This window comes from Oncorhynchus mykiss, chromosome 6 (genome assembly GCF_013265735.2).
Source record: "Oncorhynchus mykiss isolate Arlee chromosome 6, USDA_OmykA_1.1, whole genome shotgun sequence".
Classification (NCBI taxonomy): domain Eukaryota; kingdom Metazoa; phylum Chordata; class Actinopteri; order Salmoniformes; family Salmonidae; genus Oncorhynchus; species Oncorhynchus mykiss.
In genome coordinates, this window is record NC_048570.1 from 90,433,327 (window position 1) to 90,447,887 (window position 14,561).

Genomic DNA, 14,561 nt, shown 5'->3' on the forward strand with positions numbered 1-14,561 from the left:
GGTGGCGGCGGTTATGCTAGTGGCGGCGGTTATGCTAGTGGCGGCGGTTATGCTAGTGGCGGTGGTTATGCTAGTGGCGGTGGTTATGCTAGTGGTGGTGGCGGTTATGCTAGTAGCGGTGGTTATGCTAGTGGTGGTGGTGGTTATGCTAGTGGCGGTGGTTATGCTAGTGGCGGTGGTTATGCTAGTGGCGGTGGTTATGCTAGTGGCGGTGGTTATGCTAGTGGTGGTGGTGGTTATGCTAGTGGCGGTGGTTATGCTAGTGGCGGTGGTTATGCTAGTGGCGGTGGTTATGCTAGTGGCGGTGGTTATGCTAGTGGTGGTGGCGGTTATGCTAGTGGTGGCGGCGGTTATGCTAGTGGTGGCGGCGGTTATGCTAGTGGTGGCGGCGGTTATGCTAGTGGTGGCGGTGGTTATGCTAGTGGTGGCGGTGGTTATGCTAGTGGTGGCGGTGGTTATGCTAGTGGTGGCGGTGGTTATGCTAGTGGTGGCGGTGGTTATGCTAGTGGTGGCGGTGGTTATGCTAGTGGTGGCGGTGGTTATGCTAGTGGTGGCGGTGGTTATGCTAGTGGTGGCGGCGGTTATGCTAGTGGTGGCGGCGGTTATGCTAGTGGTGGCGGCGGTTATGCTAGTGGTGGCGGCGGTTATGCTAGTGGTGGCGGCGGTTATGCTAGTGGTGGCGGCGGTTATGCTAGTGGTGGCGGCGGTTATGCTAGTGGCGGTGGTGGTTATGCTAGTGGCGGTGGTGGTTATTCTAGTGGTGGTGGTGGCGGTGGTTATGCTAGTGGTGGTGGCGGTTATGCTAGTAGCGGTGGTGGCGGTGGTTATTCTAGTGGTGGTGGTGGTTATTCTAGTGGTGGCGGTGGTTATGCTAGTGGTGGCGGTGGTTATGCTAGTGGCGGTGGTTATGCTAGTGGCGGTGGTTATGCTAGTGGCGGTGGTTATGCTAGTGGCGGTGGTTATGCTAGTGGCGGTGGTTATGCTAGTGGCGGTGGTTATGCTAGTGGTGGTGGTGGTTATGCTAGTGGTGGCGGTGGTTATGCTAGTGGTGGCGGTGGTTATTCTAGTGGTGGCGGTGGTTATGCTAGTGGTGGCGGTGGTTATGCTAGTGGTGGCGGTGGTTATGCTAGTGGTGGCGGTGGTTATGCTAGTGGTGGCGGTGGTTATGCTAGTGGTGGCGGTGGTTATGCTAGTGGTGGCGGTGGTTATGCTAGTGGCGGTGGTTATGCTAGTGGTGGCGGTGGTTATGCTAGTGGTGGCGGTGGTTATGCTAGTGGTGGCGGCGGTTATGCTAGTGGTGGCGGCGGTTATGCTAGTGGTGGCGGCGGTTATGCTAGTGGTGGCGGCGGTTATGCTAGTGGTGGCGGCGGTTATGCTAGTGGTGGCGGCGGTTATGCTTGTGGTGGCGGTGGTTATGCTAGTGGTGGCGGTGGTTATGCTAGTGGCGGTGGTTATGCTAGTGGTGGTGGTGGTTATGCTAGTGGTGGTGGTGGTTATGCTAGTAGTGGCGGTGGTTATGCTAGTGGCGGTGGTTATGCTAGTGGCGGTGGTGGTTATTCTAGTGGTGGTGGTGGCGGTGGTTATGCTAGTGGTGGTGGCGGTTATGCTAGTAGCGGTGGTGGCGGTGGTTATTCTAGTGGTGGTGGTGGTGGTGGTTATTCTAGTGGTGGTGGTGGTGGTGGTGGTTATTCTAGTGGTGGCGGTGGTTATGCTAGTGGTGGCGGTGGTTATGCTAGTGGCGGTGGTTATGCTAGTGGCGGTGGTTATGCTAGTGGCGGTGGTTATGCTAGTGGCGGTGGTTATGCTAGTGGCGGTGGTTATGCTAGTGGTGGTGGTGGTTATGCTAGTGGTGGCGGTGGTTATGCTAGTGGTGGCGGTGGTTATTCTAGTGGTGGCGGTGGTTATGCTAGTGGCGGTGGTTATGCTAGTGGCGGTGGTGGTTATGCTAGTGGCGGTGGTGGTTATTCTAGTGGTGGTGGTGGTGGCGGTTATGCTAGTAGCGGTGGTGGCGGTGGTTATGCTAGTGGTGGCGGTGGTTATGCTAGTGGTGGCAGTGGTTATGCTAGTGGTGGCGGTGGTTATGCTAGTGGTGGCGGTGGTTATTCTAGTGGTGGTGGTGGCGGTGGTTATGCTAGTGGTGGTGGCGGTTATGCTAGTAGCGGTGGTGGCGGTGGTTATTCTAGTGGTGGCGGTGGTTATGCTGGTGGTGGCGGTGGTTATGCTAGTGGTGGCGGTGGTTATGCTAGTGGTGGCAGTGGTTATGCTAGTGGTGGCGGTGGTTATGCTAGTGGTGGCAGTGGTTATGCTAGTGGTGGCGGTGGTTATGCTAGTGGCGGTGGTTATGCTAGTAGCGGTGGTTATGCTGGTGGTGGCGGTGGTTATGCTAGTGGCGGTGGTTATGCTAGTGGCGGTGGTTATGCTAGTGGCGGTGGTTATGCTAGTGGCGGTGGTTATGCTAGTGGCGGTGGTTATGCTAGTGGCGGTGGTTATGCTAGTAGCGGTGGTTATGCTGGTGGTGGCGGTGGTTATGCTGGTGGTGGCGGTGGTTATGCTAGTGGCGGTGGTTATGCTAGTGGCGGTGGTTATGCTAGTGGCGGTGGTTATGCTAGTGGCGGTGGTTATGCTAGTAGCGGTGGTTATGCTAGTGGTGGTGGTGGTTATGCTAGTGGTGGCGGTGGTTATGCTAGTAGCGGTGGTTATTCTAGTGGTGGTGGTGGTGGTTATGCTAGTGGCGGTGGTTATGCTAGTGGCGGCCGTGGTTATGCTAGTGGCGGCGGTGGTTATGCTAGTGGCGGCGGTGGTTATGCTAGTGGCGGTGGTTATGCTAGTGGCGGCGGTGGTTATGCTAGTAGCGGTGGTTATTCTAGTGGTGGTGGTGGCGGTGGTTATGCTAGTGGTGGTGGCGGTTATGCTAGTAGCGGTGGTGGCGGTGGTTATTCTAGTGGTGGTGGTGGTTATGCTAGTGGTGGCGGTGGTTATGCTAGTGGTGGCGGTGGTTATGCTAGTGGTGGCGGTGGTTATGCTGGTGGTGGCGGTGGTTATGCTGGTGGTGGCGGTGGTTATGCTAGTGGTGGCGGTGGTTATGCTGGTGGTGGCGGTGGTTATGCTGGTGGTGGCGGTGGTTATGCTGGTGGTGGCGGTGGTTATGCTGGTGGTGGCGGTGGTTATGCTGGTGGTGGCGGTGGTTATGCTGGTGGTGGCGGTGGTTATGCTGGTGGTGGCGGTGGTTATGCTAGTGGTGGCGGTGGTTATGCTAGTGGTGGCGGTGGTTATGCTAGTGGCGGTGGTTATGCTAGTGGCGGTGGTTATGCTAGTAGCGGTGGTTATTCTAGTGGTGGTGGTGGTGGCGGTGGTTATGCTAGTGGTGGTGGCGGTTATGCTAGTAGCGGTGGTTATGCTAGTGGTGGTGGTGGTTATGCTAGTGGCGGTGGTTATGCTAGTGGCGGTGGTTATGCTAGTGGTGGCGGTGGTTATGCTGGTGGTGGCGGTGGTTATTCTAGTGGTGGCGGTGGTTATGCTGGTGGTGGCGGTGGTTATGCTAGTGGTGGTGGCGGTTATGCTAGTGGTGGCGGTGGTTATGCTAGTGGTGGTGGCGGTTATTCTAGTGGTGGTGGTGGTGGTGGCGGTGGTTATGCTAGTAGCGGTGGTGGCGGTGGTTATGCTGGCGGACTATGTATTTTTGTAAATAACCGCTGGTGCACGATATCTAAGGAAGTCTCGAGGTTATGCTCGCCTGAGGTAAAGTATCTCATGATAAGGTGTAGCCCATACTATCTACCTAGAGTTTTCATCTGTATTTGTCGTAGCTGTCTACATACCACCACAGACCGAGGCTTATTTTCCACCATAATTTGCAAATAAATTCATTAAAAATCCCTACAATGTGATTTTCTGGATTTTTTTTTCTCATTTTGTCTGCAATAGTTGAAGTGTACCTATGATGAAAATTACAGGCCTCATCTTTTTAAGTGGGAGAACTTGCACAATTGGTGGCTGACTAAATACTTTTTTGCCCCACTGTAGTCTCCACATTGATTCTGTACCGGTACCCCCCTGTATATGATACAACCAACGGATAACGGATATGATACAACCAGCAGATAACGGATATGATACAACCAGCAGATAACGGATATGATACAACCAGCAGATAACGGATATGATATAATAACGGATAACGGATATGATACAACAACGGATAACGGATATGATACAACAACGGATAACAGTTCTAATACATTAACTGATAACTATCAGATAAATAAAGGTTAAATAAAATATCAGTTAACTAGGCAAGTCAGTTAAGAACACATTCTTATTTACAATGACGGCCTACCAAAAGGTAAAAGGCCTCTGGTGGGGACGGGGCCTGGGATTTTTTTTTAAAGAAAAACATATAAATATAGGACATAACACACATCACGACAAGAGAGACAACACAATACTACATAAAGAGAGACCTAAGACAACAACAAAGCATGGTAGCAACAACAACATGGTAGCAGCCCAAAACATGGTACAAACATTATTGGGCCCAGACAACAGCACAAAGGACAAGAAGGTAGAGACAACAATACAACAACATAATACAATAATACGATATAATACAATAACGGATATGATACAACAACTGATGTCACATAAAGCAGATGACATTCCCTGGTCCACATGGGAATCATATCTGCTCTTCACAATGTATTTCTATGTTATTGTAAAATTGCCTTCACCTGAACAAGCCCCTGTGCCTCCCAAATGGGACCGACAACAGGTTAGGTTGTGGATGCTATAATACTTGCCACTGGGGGTCAGTATATCACCATAAAGTCACAAATAAACAGCTCCAGGCTGGTCTAATGTGGTCTTAGGTTGGTTTTAATGAAACATGGTTGATGGGTCTTCTATCTTTATCTGATGCTAAACCCCATAGGTATATGAAGAACATTTTATTTATGTTGAACATTTTAACTTGTATACAGGTAGACCAGAGAAGCCACATCCCTTTTGATTGGCAGGTGAGTGGCAACCCTGATTAGAAGCACCTGCTGCTCATCGGTTGGTCACCTGTGTTCCCTATAAATACTGTGGTGAATGGAAAAGGTTTGTACCTACACACTGAAGAAGGCTGCAAAGCAGAAACGTCTGTCTTCACCAGGTTTGGACAACTCCAGTCCTCAGGGCCTGATTGGTGTCACACTTTTCCCCCAGTCCCAGCTAACACAACTGTCAGTCCCAGCTAACACACCTGTCAGTCAGTCCCAGCTAACACACCTGTCAGTCAGTCCCAGCTAACACACCTGTCAGTCAGTCCCAGCTAACACACCTGTCAGTCAGTCCCAGCTAACACACCTGTCAGTCAGTCCCAGCTAACACACCTGTCAGTCAGTCCCAGCTAACACACCTGTCAGTCAGTCCCAGCTAACACACCTGTCAGTCAGTCCCAGCTAACACACCTGTCAGTCAGTCCCAGCTAACACACCTGTCAGTCAGTCCCAGCTAACACACCTGTCTGTCAGTCCCAGCTAACACACCTGTCAGTCCCAGCTAACACACCTGTCAGTCCCAGCTAACACACCTGTCAGTCAGTCCCAGCTAACACACCTGTCTGTCAGTCCCAGCTAACACACCTGTCTGTCAGTCCCAGCTAACACACCTGTCAGTCAGTCCCAGCTAACACACCTGTCAGTCAGTCCCAGCTAACACACCTGTCAGTCAGTCCCAGCTAACACACCTGTCAGTCAGTCCCAGCTAACACACCTGTCAGTCAGTCCCAGCTAACACACCTGTCAGTCAGTCCCAGCTAACACACCTGTCAGTCAGTCCCAGCTAACACACCTGTCAGTCAGTCCCAGCTAACACACCTGTCAGTCAGTCCCAGCTAACACACCTGTCAGTCAGTCCCAGCTAACACACCTGTCTGTCAGTCCCAGCTAACACACCTGTCAGTCAGTCCCAGCTAACACACCTGTCAGTCAGTCCCAGCTAACACACCTGTCTGTCAGTCCCAGCTAACACACCTGTCAGTCAGTCCCAGCTAACACACCTGTCAGTCAGTCCCAGCTAACACACCTGTCAGTCAGTCCCAGCTAACACACCTGTCAGTCAGTCCCAGCTAACACACCTGTCAGTCAGTCCCAGCTAACACACCTGTCAGTCAGTCCCAGCTAACACACCTGTCAGTCAGTCCCAGCTAACACACCTGTCAGTCAGTCCCAGCTAACACACCTGTCAGTCAGTCCCAGCTAACACACCTGTCAGTCAGTCCCAGCTAACACACCTGTCAGTCAGTCCCAGCTAACACACCTGTCTGTCAGTCCCAGCTAACACACCTGTCAGTCAGTCCCAGCTAACACACCTGTCAGTCAGTCCCAGCTAACACACCTGTCTGTCAGTCCCAGCTAACACACCTGTCAGTCAGTCCCAGCTAACACACCTGTCAGTCAGTCCCAGCTAACACACCTGTCAGTCAGTCCCAGCTAACACACCTGTCTGTCAGTCCCAGCTAACACACCTGTCTGTCAGTCCCAGCTAACACACCTGTCTGTCAGTCCCAGCTAACACACCTGTCAGTCAGTCCCAGCTAACACACCTGTCAGTCAGTCCCAGCTAACACACCTGTCTGTCAGTCCCAGCTAACACACCTGTCTGTCAGTCCCAGCTAACACACCTGTCAGTCAGTCCCAGCTAACACACCTGTCAGTCAGTGCCAGCTAACACACCTGTCTGTCAGTCCCAGCTAACACACCTGTCAGTCAGTCCCAGCTAACACACCTGTCTGTCAGTCCCAGCTAACACACCTGTCTGTCAGTCCCAGCTAACACACCTGTCAGTCAGTCCCAGCTAACACACCTGTCTGTCAGTCCCAGCTAACACACCTGTCTGTCAGTCCCATTTTTTAACTGATCTTCAGTTAAATTAGTTTAAATCAGGTGTGTTTCTAGGGATGGGAGAAAGTGACACCATTCAGGCCCCTGAGGACTGGAATTGCCCTGGCCTGGTCTACGCTATCCATGATGAAGTGAAAATAATAACAAATTAATTTGTGACATCTTTTTGAGTTTGGACCCATTACACGTTTTTGCTTATCTGAATTTACGCACCAACCAAACTTCTGGGAGAGCCTGACGGTCCCCTTTTGACAGGCCACGACACCACACAATTTTCAGCTTGAATCCATCCAAGTTTTCATTAGATATGTATTTCTCCAAATTGTCCTTCAGCTTGGATAGACTGAAACGCCTAAAGTAATTAATAAACAGAGCGTAATAAATACTGGTAATAACCAGTATATTGACAAGCATATCCTCGTCTATCATTTGAACATGCTTCTAATAAACTCATAATGTTCTGAAACCTATTAGCTGTTTATCTGTTCCACTGAGGATAAGACACATTTTCGAAGCAAAGTTGTTTTGTTAAAAGGTAAAGGCCAACCCGGTTTAAAACCATTTAAAATAGCCGCATTTATTAAAGGCTGGAATCAATCCGTATCGCGGAAATATCGCATGAGATCTGCAATGAAATGTAAAGGCAATTTCCGATTGAGCTGATATAACAGCGTTTACAGTTAATGCCGTCTCCGCTCATTCCTTTTACATTTCAATCCAGCTATGAGACTACTCAGACAAAGCAGGCCACCCGCCAAAAGGGGTTCCCGAGTGGCGCAGCGGCCTAAGGCACTGCATCGCAGTCCCTGGTTCGAATCCAGGCTGTATCACATCCGGCCGTGATTGGGAGTCCGATAGGGCTGCGCACAATTGGCCCCGCGTCGTCTGGGTTTGGCCGGGGTAGACCTTCATTGTCAATAAGAATTTGTTCTGACTTGCCTGGTTAAATAAAAAATAACTAAAATAAATGCAGGGTTTACCGTGGCTTCAGTCTCTGCTGATTGGCTTTACATTTAAATCCAACTATAACGCGGACCTTCCACGATGTCGACGTGGAGGCTACAATCCCTCCTGCAGTGCAGAAAGGTTACATCATCAAACCCCTCGCAAGGAGGCAAAAAGTCAACCTCATTTGGCGCCGTTCCAAATACCTCCCAGCAAGAAAGGGGCGTGAATAAACCAAGGGGCAACCAATAAGCAAGACCTGCCATTATATAGGCGGCATCCTCTGGTCTTTAAATAGCCTTCCTATATCCACATTATATCAGTAGTTGCAGTTACGTTGTAGTTAGGTGAAACAGCCCAGTGTGAATCCATTTCGTATTTCTTCAAGACTGGACATATTGCAGGACGTCATGACAAACTTTCAGACGCCAACTGGTTTGGAGAGCGCGGTGGCACAGAGAGCAACTCTTCCCCGTCGCCATTCAAGCGTTTGTCGGAACTTATTTGGACCCGTCGACCATGATGCGCTGAACCGCGAGTTGAAGGCGAAGCTGAAGGAAATATCTGAACGAGACCAGCGTCGATGGAATTTCCACTTCGAGACAGACACACCGATTCCCGGGAGTTACGAATGGGAAGGAATGTCAGCGGACTCCACACCTGCCTTCTACCAGGAGTCGACGGAAGTTGGAGACATGAGGGTTCAGGTTGTGACATCAAACACCGACTATAGCGCAGAGGTTGTCACTGATAATGTGCGTGGTTGTTGCCTCAACCAAACCCCTCTATCAGACTGTGAACAGACTGCACTTTGTTCCAACGAAGTTAACCAAGAGAATTGGTCCAATTCCCCCAATACGAAGAAATTGAACTCCAAATCAACACAATGTATTCGGCGTAAGAGGTCGAGGACATCTTATGAACGTGCAGTCAACGTTACTCAAATTACAGGTAGGTCTACTTTTTCTTGGTAACGCTATATAACTCCTTAATAAGCAACTCGTTTCAATGGCTTGCCGACTACATAACGACGATGTTCTCGTATGATTGACTCTAATGTGAATTAAAGACTAACCGTTCTACATTTCTTCCCCGCAGATTTTTTCCCAAAGAGAAGGAGAAGATCAACGTCAGAGATGAAGAGCATCCAGCCCAATTCTTCCCTCTCAATTCCTCTTGAACAAACGCCACGCAAAGCTCAAATAATTCGATAAACAACGTGGACAAATCGTACCATAGCCTAATTTTCCACTTAGGCAATCTGCCTCTTTTTGTTATGTTATTATTATTGTCTGTCTTGGACAAAAAAAAAGATGGAGTAACCATCCAAAATATGTTGGCCTATGTTTGTGCCAAAGTAACAATGTATTGTCTTTATTTAAAATATTGTTTAATTTATTTTATTTAAGTTTCAAATGTGTTTAATTCAACTAAGGTTTATGAGATATTGTTTGTCTGTTGACTTGTATCCGTGAAAAATACTATTAAAAAAAACGATTTAGTTTACATTTTGCTGACGTTCTGCTCATTTTATTATTGAATTAGTGAGACCTCAAAACGACTATCAGTGTGCTAACGAGGTGAACAGGGACACCACCTGCCCATGCCCACCCCTCACACACACTAGAGAAACAATAAGAGCAGCAGTCGTTCCATTTGACAGCACTTGAAGAGTGCCTCAACAAATTGTAGCAGCAGTAGACCTATAGACTAGCCCTACACTGAATTAATACGTTGTGTCCATGGGCATTGTTCAAGAAAATAAAATCAGTCTGCATTGTGCCTTTTTGGTAGATACACCAATCACGAACTTTCACTTGCTGTGCATAATCCCGCATGGACACATGGCGTGCGCACATAGAACAGCAGACACACTATAACCTAATTACCATCGCAGATGCTATTACCCTCACTGTCGATATGCAAATCAACTCATCCATTCTACAGTATGTAAGCACAGACCAATGTGGGGGGGTTTCCGATTGACTATGCCTTAACAGGGTATCGGGGAAGATCTCTCTGATTTGTGCCTTAACACCTAAAACGGCTGTATAGTAATAAAACCAAACAATGTAACACGTGATCAAGACTTACACAAATGATTGCCGTTTCTTTTCAATTTCTGTATTAACTCCAAGTGCTTTCGCTTTTCAATATCAGGCTATGAAGATGACCAACAGTTAAGGGCAGGTGCACACTATTTAACGTATCTTTTATAAAGAAAATACGTCTGTACATAAAAATAATACAAAAATATTTTTTTAAAGTTTAGAAGTGCAATACCTTTAAAAATAAATCTTAACCTACGTCTGACGGTAGAGATTATGTAATGTGTCTTTGAAATTATTGACCTAACGGTCCCTATAAAATAGACATGAATACATCAACCACAATGAAATGTATTAGATTTGGTCTGGTTCTAGTGAGAGAATAAAGTATAAACTAATAGTTGTTTTATTGTGAGAAGAATGAGTAAGCGTGACTATATGGTAATGTAATGCATATACTTAAGTCAATAGTGACTGCAAAAGCAATCGTGCAACAACAGGAAGTAATAGATCCATGAGCGATGCGCGCATATACATTACGCAGTGGGAGGATGGGAGATTTGCAGGACAATTTAAGGTTCGCACGTCTCAAGGATTGGCCATAGAGCAGGAAAAGAACAATACCCTGAAGAATTTAAGTGGCCATCTGGCATCGGGGCTTGCGACATGGAAGAAGGGACATGTGGAGAAAGAGTGTGCCATTTCTTTCACCTGCAAATGCGGATTGGTGGCAAAATGAACGCTCCCAGACCCCCCGCGTTTTACTGACAAAGTTACATTCTTCTTTTTCAGTTAAATGCGTAGTATTATTCTTACTTCTCGTGCCGAAACCCATTCGAATGGTTATTTTTAGTTCCAAACTCTATTAGCCCTTCGTTCTATCTGTAGGCCTAACCAATTAAGATCTATGGGCTACACAGAAAAAACACTTATTAGTTTAAAAAAATGGCACTATCTTTATAAATTATAGATGTATTTATATTTATACAATATTTATCTTTATACACTATCTTTACTTCAGATACGTCTTTAGACATGAATGAACAACGAATAAACTAGTCTAGTACACAGTAGTGTTGTATTATATGTTTATTGACTATAGTCACTTTTTCACAGCATTTAATAGTTCATTTTGGTTCTATATTTAATGGAGTTGTCCATATTATAGTCTGTACCTGCAGTAGTGTAGACTGAATTCTGCCCGGACTAGTGCACTTTCCTCCCATAACAGATGGTCTATATTGTGTCGCCCCAAGGCATCCAACTTTACCATCAATGTTTCATTAAATCTGTCCCAAGGGCTTGTCATTGCCCACCCACTGATATAATTCCCTTCATGATGTAACTTTGTTCCCTCTCCTTTGTCCAGTGTGTGTGATACAGTGACAGTTGATCTGCCTGTAGGGGAGACTATATGACACACCACACGTGGACAAGCAGCTTTAATTGGTAATAGTTTGGTCTGCACTGTAGCAGATGTTATTATAATGGAATCAAAAGGATGAAAGACCATCTATGCATTAATACTGTCTCGGCCCATCTGTATTAACACTGTCTCGGGCCATTTTATTAAGCTAGGATGAAATGGTTGTGAGATTTAATCAATAGACCTACTAAGAAGTCAAACACGGATGGAATTCTATTATGACCTCAGCAGAACTTAATTCGGGACCATTTTCTGTCTAGGCTCACTAGGGCATGTTAATAGCAGAAACATCACGTTCCCTCTACATGACTGACTTACTCTAGACAAGATACTTCATGTTTCTTGACATGTTGGCAAGGTAGCCTAGTGGTTAGAGTGTTGGACTAGTAACTGGAAGGTTGCAAGTTCAAATCCCCGAGCTGACAATCTGTCGTTCTGCCCCTGAACAGGCAGTTAGGCCGTCATTGAAAATAAGAATGTGTACTTACTTAACTGACTTGCCTGGTTAAATAAAGGTAAAATTTAAAATTTATAAATTAAATGTCGCTGATTCAATGCCAATTAGTGCAGTAGCATAGGGGTTTATTTGTCTCTCTACCCAGAATATGAGGACCATTCTGAATGTATCATAGACCAACATTGAAACATAGTAGCGATCACCAGCGTGATAAAGGATGTGTTTGTGGAGCAGCACATGAGCTGTTATTTCCCTCTTTGTTGGTCAGAATACCAAGCCCGTCTTATCACAATGACCAGTAAGACCAGTCAACCGGACCTCTACAAAGCTCTAGAACCCAGCAGTGTCCCTATAGCAACACTTCTCTCCTCTCCCCTCACCCACCTCCAAAAGCACCACAATGACTGCCACAACGACCCCCACACTTACACACCACACTTAGAGAGGGGGTGCTATTGTCATGAGCACCCAGGCAGAAGGCAGGCAGGGCCCAGATGGTCATCTGCTCTTTTATCTGTGTGCCTACTACTACTGAAGGAATGGAAGGATCCCCGGAAGGCAAGCGGGATGAGGTCACCATCTGCTGCAGCTGAGGTCATCTGTCCAAAGCTCTGGTATTAGCCACGCCACTGGTCCTTCCATCCACCATCCCCCAAGGCACAAGACATGAGAGGGGAAGGGGGATCTAGGTGCAATTAACTCTTCCCTCCCTTTGGTCTTCATGGAATGGAGTCTACTCCGGGGGGGAGGCAGGGGCAAGGTTAATGTTGTGGGTTTTAAAGGGACAGGACAATGTATCTGAAATGTTATAGTCCTTTAAGGCACATTCCACACATACAGCTTCCAATGGGACATTGATATGACCTAACTTGGATGTAATAATCTATAACTGAATTATTGATGTAAGATCCATGGTTGAACAGAATTGTTTGACAATAAGAAGTTATGGATATTTGCCACATTCATTTATTGGCAATGCAAAATCTTTATAAAAAGAGGATAGCTACACAATTTGATTGCATTTGAACATCTACATAAAAGCCCTCACCCCGACCCCAACACTTCAGTTTATGTTTCGACAGTACATACATGGGAGAGCCTTTTGAAAACATAGTGTTATTATAACTGCCTACTTTTAGTATGGACATCATTCCATATTCACCATCAAAAAACATAGCTACCTTTATACTGAAGTGTTGGCTTTGCAGATCAACATATTTCAAATCAAATAGAACACTACCGTTACTTTTTGACGTTGTAACATTCCAATGCTCTTACACAGCCGGAATAATGTTATTATATGTGCACTCTAATCTTATTTCCTTTTGATTGAGGGGAAAGCGTTTGAATATGGCGCTTGCTCACATTTCCCCCTGGAACATTGACAATTGCAATAAATGAGAATTCAGAATCATAATCATATCCAGGATCTATGAAAAATATGTCCCGTCGGTGTGTCTAGCTTGTCTGGCTTGTCCTGTAGGCTGAGGCGCTGTTCTGTTCTAGGGAAGGGAGCCCTGCTCGCTATCTCGCTCTCCAACCAAGGTGCATGAATTGAGGAGCAAACTGAAGTAGAGAGGAGAAATAGCAACTCTTGGGAGGACATTGGAATTAAATGAAATAATCTTTGTTTAAAGGCCAAAAGCTGAATCGTGTTGGTTCCACTTTTAACAATATTTTTTAAATATTTTTATTTCATTCGATTGTCCTCCAAGAGTTGCTAAATCTCCTGTCTATACGGTTCTTCTCTAGGGCAGGGTTTCCCAAACTTGGTCCTGGGGCCCCCACTGAGTGCACATTTAGTTTTTTGTCCTAGCACTACACAGCTGGTTCATTATCATGAAGAACACTGATCTCAGAATAAGACAAAGAGAGAAAGCGTCAAAATGGTTTTGGTGTTTCTCTGCATCAGGAGCTCTTGTCCTGGCTGAGGCTGGGGTTGAGGGTGGATGGAGGGTCGATTCAGGAGCTCTTGTCCTGGCTGAGGCTGGGGTTGAGGGGTGAATGGAGGGTCGATTCAGGAGCTCTTGACCTGGCTGAGGCTGGGGTTGAGGGGTGGATGGAGGGTCGATTCAGGAGCTCTTCTCTTGGCTGAGACTGGGGTTGAGGGGTGGATGGATGGTCGATTCAGGAACTTTTGTCCTGGCTGAGGCTGGTGTTGAGGGTGGATGGATGGTCGATTCAGGAGCTCTTGTCTTGACTGAGGCTGGGGTTGAGGGTGGATGGAGGGTCAATTCAGGAGCTCTTGTCCTGGCTGAGGCTGGGGTTGAGGGTGGATGGATGGTCGATTCAGGAGCTCTTCTCCTGGCTGAGGCTGGGGTTGAGGGGTGGATGGATGGTCGATTCAGGAGCTCTTGTCCCGGCTGAGGCTGGGGTTGAGGGGTGGATGGATGGTTGATTCAGGAGCTCTTGTCCTGGCTGAGGCTGGGGTTGAGGGGTGGATGGAGGGTCGATTCAGGAGCTCTTGTCCTGGCTGAGGCTGGGGTTGAGGGGTGGATGGAGAGTCGATTCAGGAGCTCTTGTCTTGGCTGAGGTTGAGGTTGAGGGGTGGATGGAGGGTCGCGGTGGAGAGCTGCTCGTAGCTGGGTAGGCTATCCTGGCTGGGGACACCTGCCCCACCCTGTGACCTCCTCCTACCTTGCCCCTGTGCTCCCCCCATGTCCCCCTGCCCCTGGCTTGTCCCAGACAACAGCTGGGTAAGGGACTCTGCGATTTGGTTGAGTGTCTGGTCCATGCGTTGTATCTGTAAGTGGATGGACAAACAGAAAAGCTGTACACATCAATATAATATAATTAATAGA

General features: G+C 47.4%; 2 protein-coding genes across 4 annotated transcripts in view; one reads left to right on the forward strand and one right to left on the reverse strand.

Annotated features, from left to right (window-relative positions):
* The first annotated feature begins 8,179 nt into the window (after nt 1-8,179).
* Nucleotides 8,180-9,340, forward strand: LOC110506992 (cyclin-dependent kinase inhibitor 1B). Its single transcript, XM_021586868.2, has 2 exons — nt 8,180-8,780; nt 8,928-9,340. Exons 1-2 carry the CDS (start codon nt 8,240-8,242, stop codon nt 9,041-9,043), a joined length of 657 nt encoding a protein of 218 aa, XP_021442543.2. The 5' UTR covers nt 8,180-8,239; the 3' UTR covers nt 9,044-9,340.
* Nucleotides 9,341-12,557: 3,217 nt separating this feature from the next.
* LOC118936665 (potassium voltage-gated channel subfamily KQT member 1-like) overlaps nt 12,558-14,561 on the reverse strand; it is a 49,208-nt gene continuing 47,204 nt past the window's right edge. For all 3 annotated transcript variants that reach the window (XM_036981462.1, XM_036981461.1, XM_036981460.1), the window contains one exon: nt 12,558-14,503. In XM_036981462.1, coding sequence (XP_036837357.1) covers nt 14,270-14,503 — 234 coding nt within the window. In that variant the 3' untranslated portion in view covers nt 12,558-14,269. The remainder of the gene's footprint in view (nt 14,504-14,561) is intronic.